At 45.7% G+C, this 14596-nt stretch overlaps 1 protein-coding gene across 7 annotated transcripts in view; it reads left to right on the top strand.

Annotated features, from left to right (window-relative positions):
- The window catches only part of CELF4 (CUGBP Elav-like family member 4), a 694523-nt gene that overhangs the window by 637159 nt on the left and 42768 nt on the right, over positions 1-14596 (top strand). For 4 of the 7 annotated variants that reach the window (XR_009420405.1, XR_009420404.1, XM_059491866.1 and 1 more), the window contains exons 9-11: positions 3757-3822; positions 5423-5503; positions 11709-11852. Coding sequence is in view for 3 of the 7 variants with exons in the window: in XM_059491866.1 (XP_059347849.1) it covers positions 3757-3822; positions 5423-5503; positions 11709-11852 (291 nt within the window). In the remaining 4 variants the exon portion in view is untranslated. The remainder of the gene's footprint in view (positions 1-3756; positions 3823-5422; positions 5504-11708; positions 11853-14596) is intronic. The other 3 variants (XR_009420407.1, XR_009420406.1, XM_059491868.1) reach the window with 1 other exon arrangement.

The following is a 14596-nucleotide window of genomic DNA, read 5'->3' as shown; positions in this document are numbered from 1 at the left end:
AGACATACTGGTGCTAGTCCAGAAGCTGCTGTGAGGTGCTCTGTGATATCCATGTGTCCCATCTATATCTCTTATCAGCCCTTATACACCTACTTACCTTATGTGCACCCTGGCACAGACAGCACACAGAGCAGCCGAGGTGCTTTGCCAGCCCTCTATGTTTGTGTTCAACCAATATTTTCAGTACCAAAGAAGGCTGGTAAGCTGGATGGGGAGAAAGGGTGACTGAGGCAGGTTAAGTCTCCCACTAATGATCTATGTGAAGGCCACCCCGTGAAGTTGTGTGTACCTTAGGAGGAGCAAAGCAACCCCACCTGATGGTCTCCTTGTGCTGAGATACAGAAAATACTCATAACTCCCAATAACTTTGAATTTTAGCAAGTGGTGGGCTACAGCCACACCTAACCCCTGTGGTAGGTCGACGCTGAGTTGTGAACTCCTCACATAACTGAGCCCCTGATGAACTCCTCATAGGTCATTAATAAGTAAGAGGGCTGTCACTTTACAGAACACAGCATGGCCACAACTTTCCCAAATGTCTAATCTGTGTCTTGAGATGCCTGGATCAATACCAGCTGTTGGCTTCATCCATGCTGGGAGCACAGGCAGTTATGCCCTTTGCTGGGTCTGACTCATGTGGCAGGGTGAGCAGCAGCATGGAGATGTGTTCGTGGCTGCCCAGGATGCCTTGGCTTCCTGCAAGGGTGTCCAGCCAGCCCTGGAGTCTGTGTCCCTGCCTCTTCATGGGCCAGCACAGACATGTCCACTATACTGAAGTTGCACCTTCATTTGCTGGGTAAACACAGGCTTCAAGCCAAGGAAGGCGCATCCTTCAGTGAGAGAAGTCATCACTTTAAGAGGCACCAAGTTAAATTCCTGCTGGTTGCGACTCACCACAACTTTGGCTCTTCCCAAATGGCCAAGGCAGGGTATGAGACTACAGTAAAACAGAGCCATAAGCCAGGAGCTGCTGCCCCTCCAGAGCTGCTTCCAACTCTCAAGAGCATCCAGGGTTGGTCAGGTCAGTCAGGGCCCTGTGTGTTAGAACAGGTAGTTAGATATTCTATTCCCATGAGGAAGGGATTCCCAGGTTGGAGCAGAGCTAACTGTCACTTTCCCACTGACTTGCATGTGCTGTAAGCCAGGAGAAAACCCCATGCATGACCTGGGTCACAAGGCAGCCTGTGAGAAACACTCAGTTGGATATTACCCTTGGTGGCAAGTCATAAATACTTGGGAAAATAATGAACTGTGAAAGCTTTAGTGTGGAAGGCAGAAAGGGTGCATTTCATGGCCTGTTATCCCAAACACTTTAAATAAATTATTTACCCAGCTCTTATTTAACCTTAAAGGTTGGGGGTTCTCATAATATATTTCCTAAGCAGTGTACCTTAGTTCTGATGGTCAGAGTGTGGTTCCTAAGGCAGGTGAGATATCCACAGGTGGGATAAGCAAAGCAGGTCTGCAGTGAGCCAGGTTGTTGTGTCCAGGAGATAGACTCAGCTATAGCTGGGAAGTCAGGAAGCTCCCACATGTGCCCAGATAAGGCGAGGAATAAAGGAAAGGACCATAGGACAGGTCCTGCTCAGTGAGTTCTCTTGTGTCAGTGAAGTGCCAGCCATTGCTAATTACCAGCAGAACAATCATGTCCAAATCAGCCTCACCTGGGGAGGAAGGAAATACTGTAAATACATTTCCTGAACAGCAGAGACAATTTCCTCTTCTGTGCAATGAAAGGAGCACAGTTGCCTTTGGGGCAGAGATGGCAGATCCTCTCCTTCACTGCAGTCTGTAACACCATAGCTAAAAATGATTTGCTTGTCTCACCAAAGGTTCCCTCACCTTTCTCAGGAGACATCTTCTACCTGACAGGAATTGAAGGGTCTAAGTTATTATGATCCATTCTCCTAAAGGGGTGAGGGAACTGATGTATTACTCAATTTTTCATACCTGTTCAGTTTTCTTGTGGAGCAATATGATCAATATTCTGGTTTTTGAGGAAAACAGTTTTAAGCAGAAGTTAAAAAGAATAGACTTTAGTTGGTTTCTTCTTCAAGAAGAAAGTAGTAAGTAAAAAAAGAAATAAAAATTTGTATTTTCCAAACATTACCTCCATTATTTTCCTGGAACAACTGCTCTTTAAAAATGTAGTGTAGAATCTCTAGTCTGCCTGCCACTGACCTCCCACAGGTTTTAATGTATTCTCTTCACACTGTTTTGCAAAAAATGAAAATCTTTACAGTGAGACAGTACTTTCCTATTTCACATACACATATATTGAGGGACTTGCCAAAAGTCAGCTAGGAAACCATTCCAAGCAAAGACTGCAATCCCACTTATTTCTTCCTATGACTACCCCAGCCTCAAAGTCCACATGATCCAGTCATATCCATAATGAACAGGAGCTTCCAAGCCTTAGCCAGCTAATTGGGTTTGCCACGTCAAATTTGGTCGTTTCACCATTCCTCCTTGTACTTTGGGAGAAAAGTGTAAGACCTTGCAAGTTTCCATCATGACCAATGGTGATCTTTAAAGTTAAGTTTCAAGCTGGTATTTCTATTTGTAAGAAAACACTTTATCCGTGTTCCTTGGGTATGTAATACTCACGTATGACAACCTCCCCCACACTTTGCCATACAGTCAGTGTCTTTCCTTGGATAGGTGTATGGCACCAGATTTCCTTCCAAGAGGCCCCCACCTTTGCATCCTCCAAGCCTTGCCTCCAGCCACACCTCTGTGCGGGTAAGAAGGAAAAAAGGTGGGATGGATGTGGGAAAGTGGCAGTTCCCTAAGGGATCATCCTACGAGGAATAGGTTGGAGGGACTGCATAAATGTAGAACTGTGCAGTCCCAATAAATACAAATAAAACTCATTAGAATAAGTGAAATATTAGGGCCAAGGTGACATTTGGACTGGAGGTTTAGCCAAGCTTTGCTTTAAATTTTTTATTGATGCAGATAAAGAAAGAGCTTATCCAACACGTTTCTCTTTTTTCTCCCTATCAACCAAAGGAGAAAAAGAAAAAAAATATTTCTTAACTAGCTTTGGTTGTATTTGAGCAAGACTTCAAAGTTTCACAAAAATAAACAGTTTTAGTGGGGAGGAATGCACACTTGTAAAGAGAGAAAATACACTTTGAAGCCAGCAAGAGACTGCATGCCTTATGCAGAGATTCACAGCATCCTCCCTGGAGCAGACAAGTGGTGTCCCCCTCCCCTCCATGCAGCTTCTTCTCTCTCACTGGGGGCTGCCTGGCAGCAACACAGTCCTTCGAAGGGATGTGGGGATGACAGGAGCCATTGCTTTGTTCTCTTCTCCTTCCTCCTGCTATGCCCCTGTTGTTTTCTGCTCTGATTGAAAGTTTCATGTGACTGTAGCTGTCACTGAGATCTGAGTTTGCACAGCACCTAGCACAGTGTTAGTCCTGGCTTAAGATGAGGGTTCTTTGGGGTTGATTAGTGCCAAAACTCTGCATGATCAGTGCAGATCCATAATTTAAGCTTGGGAAATGAGGAGAGAGGTTTATTTGTCCTCTGCTCCAACGTCTCAAAGGGTGATGGCTGGGGGACAGAACCCCCTTAGCCATCCTGGGGGGTTCTCTGCATTCCTGTCCATAGCGCAAGTGAGCTGCTCCTCTTCAACCCTCAGCCCCTGGGTCTGTCTGTTTCATAACACATGTTGATGATAAAAGATAAGGGGAGAGTGCCTATCATGTTTTAACCCCTTAATTCCTTGTCTCTCTTGTGTCTCCACAGCACAGAGCCCCACTGCAGCAGACCCCTTGCAGCAAGCCTACGCTGGAGTGCAGCAGTACGCAGGTCGTTAGTATTAACACTTTCTCCCAATAAACCTTTCTCTTCTCTAAAGCCATTACCCTCTGAACACACCTCAGGGGGCTGAGGGAAGGGAGGTTTTTACTGATACAAGGACAAGCTGGGGGCCACAGACTCCCTGATTCAATTTGCACAAACACCAAGACATCCAGGGCATCAAAGGAGGCAGCCTCCTACTTTTCCCATGGAAAGGTTCCCACTGACCTGCACCCCAGTGAAGCTTCATCAGTAGAACTGAGTCTGGTCTGCCTTAGCACAGTGCACAAGGGCAAAATCAGGCCACTGCTTTGGAGGCCAATTTCTAAACCAGGTCTCCTGAGCGCTGCAGCAGGAAGATGGGCCAGACCCTGCAGAGCTGGGCAGGGCACGGAATGCCTGCACACGCCCGTTTATTTAGGATCTGTCTACTGGCCATGCCCCACTCAGTCATTCTGAGCCTTACTTAGGAGCCACCCAGACATCCCCCTGCCTCCCAGCAGATTCCAGCAGAGCTCCCCATGGCTCAGCCTCCCCTCTGGCTGCCCTGTGTGCTGAGCAGCTCCTTTGCAGCTGATGGACTGACACCAGCCAAAGTGACCTGGTGCAGACCGTGACCCCGCCGTGCTCAGCCTCCCCTCGCGAGGTGTCCATGGCCAGCGTTGCGAGGAAGCTGCCACCCCAAAGTCATTATTTCCTGTGGTAACTGGAGCAATCATGGGTTCCTGCTGAGGAATGGCTATTATCTCGTGTCAGCGCTGTATCTGGAAACTTAATTTAATTCTCCATGTAGGGCTTCATTTGCCGGTGTTTTAGTTATTGTCATTTATTGCTTGTGAGGTTTGATAGATGGGAAGCAACTCAACCCTTTGAGCTGTTAATTAACCCCTCTGCACACACATGGCCCCTATCCTCTTCTCTCTGGTCTTGCAGGCGACCCATACTCTGTATTTTTAGCAGCAAGGCACATCATCTACCATCTGTGGTAGTGAATGGCTCCCCTTGTTTGCTTGGTGGGGGAGCTGAGATGGGAAAAATTGTTTAATTGCTGCTCACTGTTTCCACTGTGTTTGTGTGAGAGAGAGGAAGTCTCTACGGGCATGAAAGAAAATGTATATCTGAGAGTGTGTGTGCAACTGTGCCTGTACAGCCTGTGAGCACATGAAGGGGAAAACACACGTGTGAGCTGGTTTTGTGAGCATGGTAGTTAATCAGGGTGCCAGAGGTGAGGTGGGGAAAGGTGTCAGCATGGGCAGCTCTGCTCTGAGCTCGTCAGTGAACGTGTTCCTGTCACCACGTGGAATGGTTGCACATCTCAGCTGGGAGTGGTCTCAGCAGAGCCCCCTGTTTACACTGTATGGTGCCTCTGCTGATAGAGCTGGAGGGAGGCAGGGGGGAGGGAGGAAGCTTCAGGCCTTGTGGCACCTGCTGGAGCACCACCATGGCTCTTACACCACACCTCAGGCTGCACCGGATGCCCCTTCACAAGCCAAAACACAGGGGCAAAGCCCACATCTGGCTTGGTGTGTGTGGTGGTTTGGAGTGAAAGCCCCTTGCTTCCCAGCACTGAAATCTGTCCTTTCTTTTTTTTTCCCCTTTCTCTCCCCTTTAGCTGCTTATCCTGCTGCTTATGGCCAGATCAGCCAAGCGTTCCCACAGCCACCTCCCATGATCCCACAGCAGCAGAGAGAAGGTGAGTAAAAGTGATGTCCTCCTCCTCTGTGACCCCAGCAGGCCATCCCCATCTCAGTGGTTCCCCTCCTCACGCACCTAGAGCGTCCATTAAATACCCAATTGCTTTGAATGCCTGGTCCACTGAGTTATTCTCCATTTCCATATGTGGCATGGTGTCACTGTGACCAGCAGTACTGTGGTGGGCTGCCCATGTGGGGAACTGCTGGTGAGATCTCTTCAGTGCCCTGGGAGGAAAGCATGCTGGTGTGCATGGGACATGGAAAGACCAGCTAGCAACATAGCCATGGCCATCCAGTGAGGGCCTCTGTTTGAGACAAGCAACAAGAATGCAGATAAAAATGCAATTGTATTGGAATAAAGAACTTTACGGGACACAAAGCACGAGGGGCCCTTCATTAAAAGGCAGTAACATAATTTCAGATGCCTGCTGTTTGGAGAACAAGGACTTGCTATTTAGAGTAGCTGATCTAGTCCTTTCAGCCTTTCAGCCTCCACTGATAATGTGGAAACATCATTCAGACCTTGCAGAGCACAATCCCTATATCAGGATGAGAACAAACTTTTAGTTACAGTTCCTATTTCTTTTCAATGACTGTGAGAGTTGCCTGGGTAATCTGCTCCACAGGACTGGATGGCTCCACGGAAGACATGAAGAGTAAGGAGAGGTGAATCTACCATTTTCGCATGTAAACGCCTTGGGAGAAAACTGTGCCATGTAACATTTCCTTTACAGTCAGTGGGGAGCTGTGGAATCCTCAGAGGCAGCCCACTTGGGTGGTTCCATTCCAGTTGTCCTCCAAGGAGAGCTGCTCCCTTTTGTCAAGAAGGAGGGGCATGCCTGCCTGAGTGAGACATTAAAGTCAGGTGCTCCAGCTTAGCAACTCTCATTTTAAATAGTTACATTTTAAATTTTATCCTCTATTAGATCACTAATTCAGACATATTCTATATTATATGTGTTATTATATGTATGTAATTACATTTAATATTTTAATACAGTGTAAGAGTCAAAATGAAATTAATCTAGATTACACCATCAGACTAAAACATTCTGATGATCTAAAACTACTTTGGGGGAGAAATCTCATTTTGTAAGAAAATTAGAAATGTCGTCATTTCCATCTAATTTGGAATTAATTTTTTTTCCTATGTCAGAATTTCCTGGGGAACACAACTTCCAGCTCCTGATTAGCTCTAGTACATGTCCCTGCTGTGAGAACAGATGCACAGACCTATCGGATCATTACAGAGATGTTTCCCCCATGCTGAAGGACTTTGCTTTTTATTACTTACTGGGGCTAGATTAAGCACAGGACAAAATGGCGAGCAGATCCTTGCTCAGCACAGCGCTGTGCCAGGAGCCACCAGAGGCAGGGGGAAACTGTGGTGCACGCCTTGAAGAGCCTGCAGACCCCTGTGTTCACCAGGCATGGCGTGTCTCTGTGGGTTAGGAGTGAGTGTCACCCAGTGGACAAGCTGTCTCATAACTCTGCTCCTTCCCGTAAGCAGCTGGCATTGAGAATGGGGATGGGTTGGGGAACAGCCACATGGGGTGAGCCACCAGCCCAGTGCAGGCTGCCATTCCCAGTGTTCCTCATTTTCCTGCAGTGCTGAGAGGCTGTGTCTTTCTCTGCTTCTTGCTAGAGCAATATTCTGTAAAGCACAGCACTCCCCTTTAGCAGAGGGTCAAGACCTTTAAGCATCTCTAACCTTTAGCAGGAAAACACAGCGAGAGGGAACTCAATAATAATAACAATGCTCAGTGCTGAGAGGAGTATTTTAGGTTTGCACGGATGTGCACAAACATTGATTCGTTAGTGAACCAGCCCTACCACCACTATAACACCAGTGATCACATTGTTAATGATAATCTCAGCTCTCTCCTCCTGGATCCCAGTTGGATAACAAGCCTGGGGACGTTTTGCTGCTGCAAGATTCCTGTAGAGATGAGTCATTACTGCCACATGAGCGCTGAGGCTGCTGGCAGCTGACAGGGTGCACAGGGTGGAACTGATCCAAAACCATCAAAGCTTAAGATAAAATCTTGATTCAGGCCATGTCAAGCACACAAAACTTGGAGGTAATTTTAAGTCTGTATTACTCATCTTGGTGTAGTTTCTGAAACTAGGATGTGCAACTCCTTGGTGCAAGTTTGCGACTCTTATCTGCGCTGTGTTCAAACATTCTGGGCAAGCAGAAGAGGCAATGAATTTCCATCCTCTGGGTGTTTGCTGTAGAGGTGAGGTGTGCAGCTAACCAAAGTGCTGCAGCCTGACTTTATACAACCTCGTGGGTTAGCCCAGTTTAATTACTGTTGGAAAACAAGCCTCATCACAGCCTTTCCTCATTACGCTGTGCTGGGATGCAGTGATGGGTAGCTGAGGTCAGAACAGGTATATGGAGTTCACTTGTGTTGAAGGTGGGTCTGCAGCTGCCCCTGTGCTAAAAAACTGACAATGAGCTCAGGTGTGAGGAGCATGGGCAGAGCAATGGATCAGTTCAGGTCCAGCCAAGCTGAACCCACCGTGTGGTTCTGTGCCCTAGATCACTGGTTTTGCCATTATCCAGCACAGTTTGCCTGTAATCTATAGAACATCCATAAACTGTGCAGTCCTTAAAGCTTTTCTTGCTCTTTTGTCCAAATCAAGGCTAACTGTTCTTCTTGTGTATAAATGAAGAGAAATGTATATATGTCATAAAATGTATACATATCATAAAACCAAGAGCCATGGCAGACATCAGTGTTGAAATGAAACTTCATTTTTTTCTTATGATGTGTCATGGGGGTTAGATTTCAAGATATACTACAGCCCTTTTGAAAACAAAAGTAAAGCCTGTCATAAATAATTTTATTATTGTATTCAGCCGTGAATTGCCAAGTATAGTGATCTCCAATAATCCATCAACTCTGTCCAAAACAAGAACTTTTTCTCCAAAAAGAGAGTTGGAATCTTTATCAGGATTTTTCCATACCAGCTTTGGTTTTTCTGTTTTTCCAGTATCCTGAGCAAGCCCCTCAGAACTCGTTGCATTTGTGCACTGAGAACTGACTAAGATCTTTAGAGCATTCTGAGATGAGCAAATGGGATAATAAAATTGTTTGTGTAGGAAGGGACATTTAAGTTCCCTACCATGGGCAGGGATACCTCCCACTAGATCAGGCTGCTCAGAGCTCCATCCTCCCTGGCCTTGAACATTGTCAAGAATGGGGCATCCACAACTTCTCTGGGCAACATGTTCCAGAACCTCACCACCTTCATAGTAAAGAATTTCTTCTTTATGATCTTGTCTTTGGTTTCTTAAAAATATGCCTAAGTGTACAAGACAGACATACACACAAACACACAGCCTTCTATGGAATGCCCAAATTAACTTGAAACAAGCAAAAACATATCCAAAAAAAGCTAGGAGGACTGAAGAAGACAGATCTTGTTTTGTGAGTACTTTACCAAGGTCTCTGGCTGTGACAGGTAACTTACAGACTTAACAAAAAATTACAGACAGGTAACTTACAGATTTAACAAAAAATCGCTTGTTAAATTCTAAGACTGTAATTTCTTATGTGAGGGTGTCAAAACAAATCAAACAACCCAATTGTGGTTTGTTTTTTTCTTTTTGTCTTCAGAAGCAAGTGAAGTTTTCAGCAGTGGAAGTTAGGAAAAACCCCTCTGTAGCTGTAAACAAAATTATTTCAGCCCTGAATGTCTGGGTCAGTAGGGACAGCCACCTCATAAGTTCCTCAGGCACACTTTAGAACCCAGCTGGTCTTTGAGAATGGTCCCTGCTTTTTCACACCCGCCCTGGTCTCTTCCTTTCGGCCTCTGAGTCATGTGAGGAAAAGTCGATTTCAAGGTGAACCAAGGGTTGTTCTCTCCTTGAGCCCAGGCTAAAGGTGGTGTAGTTAAAGTTGTGTGCCTCCTGGTCTGCCCTATGCCTTGGTAGGTGTTTCTCAGCACACACAGGCAGAATCTCTACTCATGCACAGCACATCCAAGACCGCAGGAAATGCAGCTGGTATTTTTGAAAGAATTGGCCGGTTTTACAGTGAAAACTGCTGGCTCTGGTGATGTCAGTGGGGATTTTGCCACCGACTGCAGCAAAGCCAAGATTTTACCCATTTTATTATAATGTGAATCTCAAATCCCACAGCAGAAGTGCTCTGGGGCACGTTCAGATGAAGGAATGAATTTTTTCTCTGCTATTCTGGACTGTGGTCTGCTCCTGGGCAGAATTTTCTCAATTTTAACACCTAAGGGGGTTAGTGTTTGTTTAACACTTTCAGACTGTTTCATATCTAACTTATTATGTCAATAACTCTGCATTGTGCAGAAATGGATGGCAGCAAGGATTGGAAAAATGATACTTGCCCAGTGAGAAGACTAAAGAAGAGGCATACGGGAGGTGGGGGGAAGCTGGAAAAGCTTGGCATGAAATAGGGGAGCCTGATTATGGGCCACTGAGGTTCAAAAGTAATTTGGCTAAGCAGATGACCGGGTGCCTAATTAGTTAATTATCCCACTATACCACTATCTCCCCCATTTGGAAGAAACCCTGTTACCATCCCCATGACCTTTAGGAAATGCACAAGATGCAAAGGATCAGCTGTTCCTTCATGACAGTCCTTTTAGCAAATTAGTGGGGAAAATTGTGCTTAGCAAATATTCATTAGGGCTTCATTTTCCATTAATCCAAAAGGAAATGTGGAGAGCCTGTGACTTCAATCATGCTGAGGCCCAGGAATTTTAATGAGCTTTAAATGGGCATCTGCCAGAATCCTGACTTCGCTGTACTTCTCTTGCCAGCCGGGGGGATGAGTAATGGGTAATAAAAGGTGGGAGCATCTAGACGAACTCCTCTCCCTAACAGGAAAGGCAAAGTTGTAATTTGCTGTGTTATGACACTGTAATTATGCCCTGATGAAGAAAATCAGAGCATTAAAAACCCTTAACTTCCCCACACTGTGCCCCAGATGTAAAAAGGGGAAAGTTGACTGAGTCAGGTCACAGGGTTGCAGGCACATGGGCGAGAGGGAAGGGGGGAAACCCTCCTTCTCTCTGACCTCCAACCCTTTTGGCAAAGGGCACACAATGTATCCCCTTCATCTCGGTCCCTCTGACTCAAGCAGAGCTGGAGTTACCTGTCGAGGTCAGTGCAGAGCTAGGCAGCAGCTGGAAGTACCTTTAGAAATAAAATGATGAAAAAAACAATCTCTGTCTCATCAAACTATACAGTTTTCTGCTATTGAACACTGCAAAGGTTTTAAATGTTTAATTTTCTTTAACAAAACCATTTGGACGCACCTTTTTGACTGTTGCTCAAGGACCCCATGCATAAAAATAAAAAGTCAGGTTGAAAATTTATATTACAGGCTATTTGACAAGAGGCAGGTTTGCCCTCTTCTGCCCCAAAATACAATTTCAACAGAATATTTTTTGAGGGTCTCTACTTTAATTTCATATTCCAGCTAAAGACATTTCTCTGGTTGTTTTCCAGAACACCCTCTGAAACTGGTAAGAGTATATGTTACAGGATTGAGGCAAAAAAAGCCAATCCATCTTGTCTAGTAATTTGGACTTAAATCCACCTAAAATATCTCCTGCAGAATGCTCTAGAATGGAGGACATGGCCTAACTGTCCAGATTTGTGGGAGTCTTCAGGCTCATTTGAGCTGGGGGGATGAATGTAAAATTCTACAGAACAAGATGAGCCTGTGGGTTTGTGCATATCTTTCTGCTCATTATCATCATTTGTGTGATGCTATTGTCATCACACAGATTCAAGAGGGATATTGAAACTTCTGCATGCAGACACTGGGAAGAGGCAAGGGATAGTGTGGGTCATCCAAAACTCTGCAGATTAAATAAGATTATGAACAACAAATAAAATCTATGAACGATATTCTTTCATTCTCTGTGTTCTTACTCCTCCGTTCTGTTCTTTCCATGGCCACATGTGCTGGTGCATTCCTCTCTCTCTAGATTTTATCCTGGTGTCCTGGGAAAGCTATTGAAGTTACCATAGCCTCTAGGTGGCTTTTTGAGTTCATGCTCTTCTCCTTTGTCCATTCCTCTGAGAGTCTACAGGCTGCTTCCTAGCGTGACCACTCGCCAGCCAGAGAGAGAAGATGCCAAAGTAAATCTCCACCGTGTGCTTTCTCGTGTCCTATTTCTCTTCATTCATGGGTCTTCTTTTTTTCTTGATAGGACCAGAGGGCTGTAACCTGTTTATCTACCATCTGCCCCAGGAGTTTGGGGATGCTGAGCTGATGCAGATGTTCCTGCCTTTCGGTAATGTCATCTCCTCGAAAGTGTTTGTGGATCGGGCGACAAACCAAAGTAAATGCTTTGGTGGGTAAAGATAACAAAACAATTAGATTCATCCAGGAAAGGGCTTTCTCTGAATACTTTACCTTTCAAACTGCTTTCTTTCTGCTTAAGCTTTATGATTTCTCTCAATTTACTCCTGTCAATACTTTCCCCCTTCCTTCTTTCTCTCCTGATTGTCTCATGCTCAGAGTTGTGTGTGCTGCTTAGAGGTCAAGGTTTGGCATCTCACCAGCAGCAAGATGCTGCAGACACTGGTGGGGTCAGAAAATGCCCCACTTGTAAAGGGAGGTGGGGAGGGTGCAGAAAAGACTAAAGCAACTGGAGCAAAATGGAGAAGGAGCAAATGGGCATAGGGGAAATCATGAGATTAGCAGAGGGATCATGCTGCAGAAGGGGAATTTCTGTACCTAAGGCAAAGGACAAACAGGCCCTGGGGTTGAAGGGAAGGCAGAGCTGTAGGGTCAGCTTTCCTGCAGCTGTGATGCATTAGACTGCAAAGGGGTAAGGGCCAAGCATCTGCTGAGAGCCTGCTCTCCTAGGGGGTGATGGCTGCTTGGTAGATCACATTCAGACATGTTCTGACCTACTGGACCTGAGGCAGCACCCCAGCAGATAGAGATGGGCCAAGATAACCCTGTGCTTCAGCTGCCAGCCTGTGCTAAGGGGCTGTGTTTGAAAGCTGCACCTGGCTCCCACAGCTCTGGCCCCGCTGCTGGCTCCACTTCACCATCTGGAGCAGAGAAGGAGCAGAGCCTGGAGCTGCCTGTGAGCCCCAGGCAGGGACACCCTGAGCTGCACCCACGGTGGGAGAGCTCAGCCAGCCAGCAGCCATGGAGTGATGTATGCATGGGCTCTCACTGGGATACCACCCTTTGCAAAGCTGGGGCTCTTAAGGGTCCCTTTTGGCAGTGTGGCAGCAGGGGGACCCTGCCACATCTGATCCCCTCACACCTAGTAGACAGGGGATCTCTCACAGCCATGTGCCCACCACTGGGGTCTGTAATTTTTGATTCTCTGCCATCCTGCACCTCTTGCATACCCTCCCTGGGAAGTGCAACAGAACAAACTATTGCTTTTCTTTTCCTGTTATTTGCAGCTAATCTGGATTCTGTCTCTCAGGCAAACTTCCAGAGTTAAGACTCATTGGAGTTTTCATTTGATTTTAAAACCACTCTCAATCTCCACATTGTGCTTTCTTTCCATGCTGCCTTCCTCTTTCCCCTCCTGAACAGCTCACCTCCCAAATCTCTTCCCTCATCCCTTGCTACCCACAGTGCATGTCAGAGAGTACTCCAAGAGTTTTGTGCCCTTTCTCTATGCACAGTTTCTCCTGCCCATCCACAGAGGGTCTGAACAGGCTATTTTCCCTTTTGTTTGAGGGATCCCTGACCCCTGATGAGAGGAACACAGCCCTCCCAGTCACCAGGAGTCTCTGGGCTGCTGCGCTCTCCAGCACTAGAGGAGTGAAGGACAAAGAGTCTGGCATGCAGAGGGAGTTGGCAAATTCGAATTAGAACTCAAAACTATGAATTAGCCCCAATGAATCCAGAGCCCACCTGCTTTTTATATACAAATTATACATATATATATATAAATCTCACAACAAGTTGAGCAGATCAGCACAGCTCTAACTGACACTGAAACTGGTGCTCAAAGGAGATCCACAGATTAGAAATGGACCTTTGGCAGTGAAATTGTCACCTCTGTTTAGAGGATGACCTGGTTCTCCACATACTGAGCAGTAAATGGAGATGCCCTTCTGGACAGCTGTGAGCCTCATCCCACTCAGTTCAAAGGCTGATGGCTACAAGGCCCCACAAGGACACGACACGCATCCCATTTGTGGGCAGGGATTTGGGACTGCTTCAGAGGTCAAGGCCAAGATTTTAGCAGGAGCTGAGGGGCCTTAGCAGAAATTTTCTTGAGTTTTATTTGGAGAAACTAACATCAGCTTGTTGGGTGAAGTGAACTCCAAAATTAAGTGTGGGATATTGAAGGCTGGAATAGGAAGGTGTTCCTTTGGAAGTGTTGACTCAAGCACACAGACAAGCAAAAGAAGGAATTAGAGATTGCTGGTCTCAGTCACCTTAATCGCCTTATATCTGCTTCTGAGACACAAATTCCCAGGTCCAGTCAGTTTGGGATCCCAGGTGTCAAATCTCTGGATTTCTCCTAGTTTTCTATAGAGCTGAGTGCCTGCTGTGACTGTTGGTCTCAGACAAACATGTTGACTATGCTTCCACATCCACCACCTCCAGAAGGATAGAAATAACAGAGGCACAGGTAGCTAACTATCACAGGTAGGTTATGTTGCTTTTCAAAAATTCCCACCCTGCTGACCATCAGGTTTAAAGCAATGTAAAAATGTAAAAGTTATAAGAGGAAATCAGGCTTTTCAATTGTTTTGCTAAGTCTACTGAAGCTGGTATTTTTGTTGAGGAAATAAATTTAAATAAAAAAATAAATTACTTTTTCCTAAAGGAAAAGGAGAGATTTTATTAACTTTGAAAGTAAGAAAATTCCTTCTTTGCTGCTAAAACATTTCCCAAAACTCAAAATGTAAGAACACAGCATTTGCATTCTATTTCACTTTTTTTAGTGCGGCTAGAGCTCTCCAACTGCTTGCCTGGGGGGACAATTCTGTCTGGCCCCAGAAAGATATTCCACTATTATATGACCTTTTAAAATATATCTGCTAAGCAGATCCCAAATAAATTGCTGTAACAGAGTTTAGCCCCAGGTTGTCGAGAAATTGTCAAGAAGTC

This window comes from Ammospiza nelsoni, chromosome Z (genome assembly GCF_027579445.1).
Source record: "Ammospiza nelsoni isolate bAmmNel1 chromosome Z, bAmmNel1.pri, whole genome shotgun sequence".
In the NCBI taxonomy this organism is placed as follows: domain Eukaryota; kingdom Metazoa; phylum Chordata; class Aves; order Passeriformes; family Passerellidae; genus Ammospiza; species Ammospiza nelsoni.
This window is presented reverse-complemented; position numbering and strand designations above follow the sequence as displayed.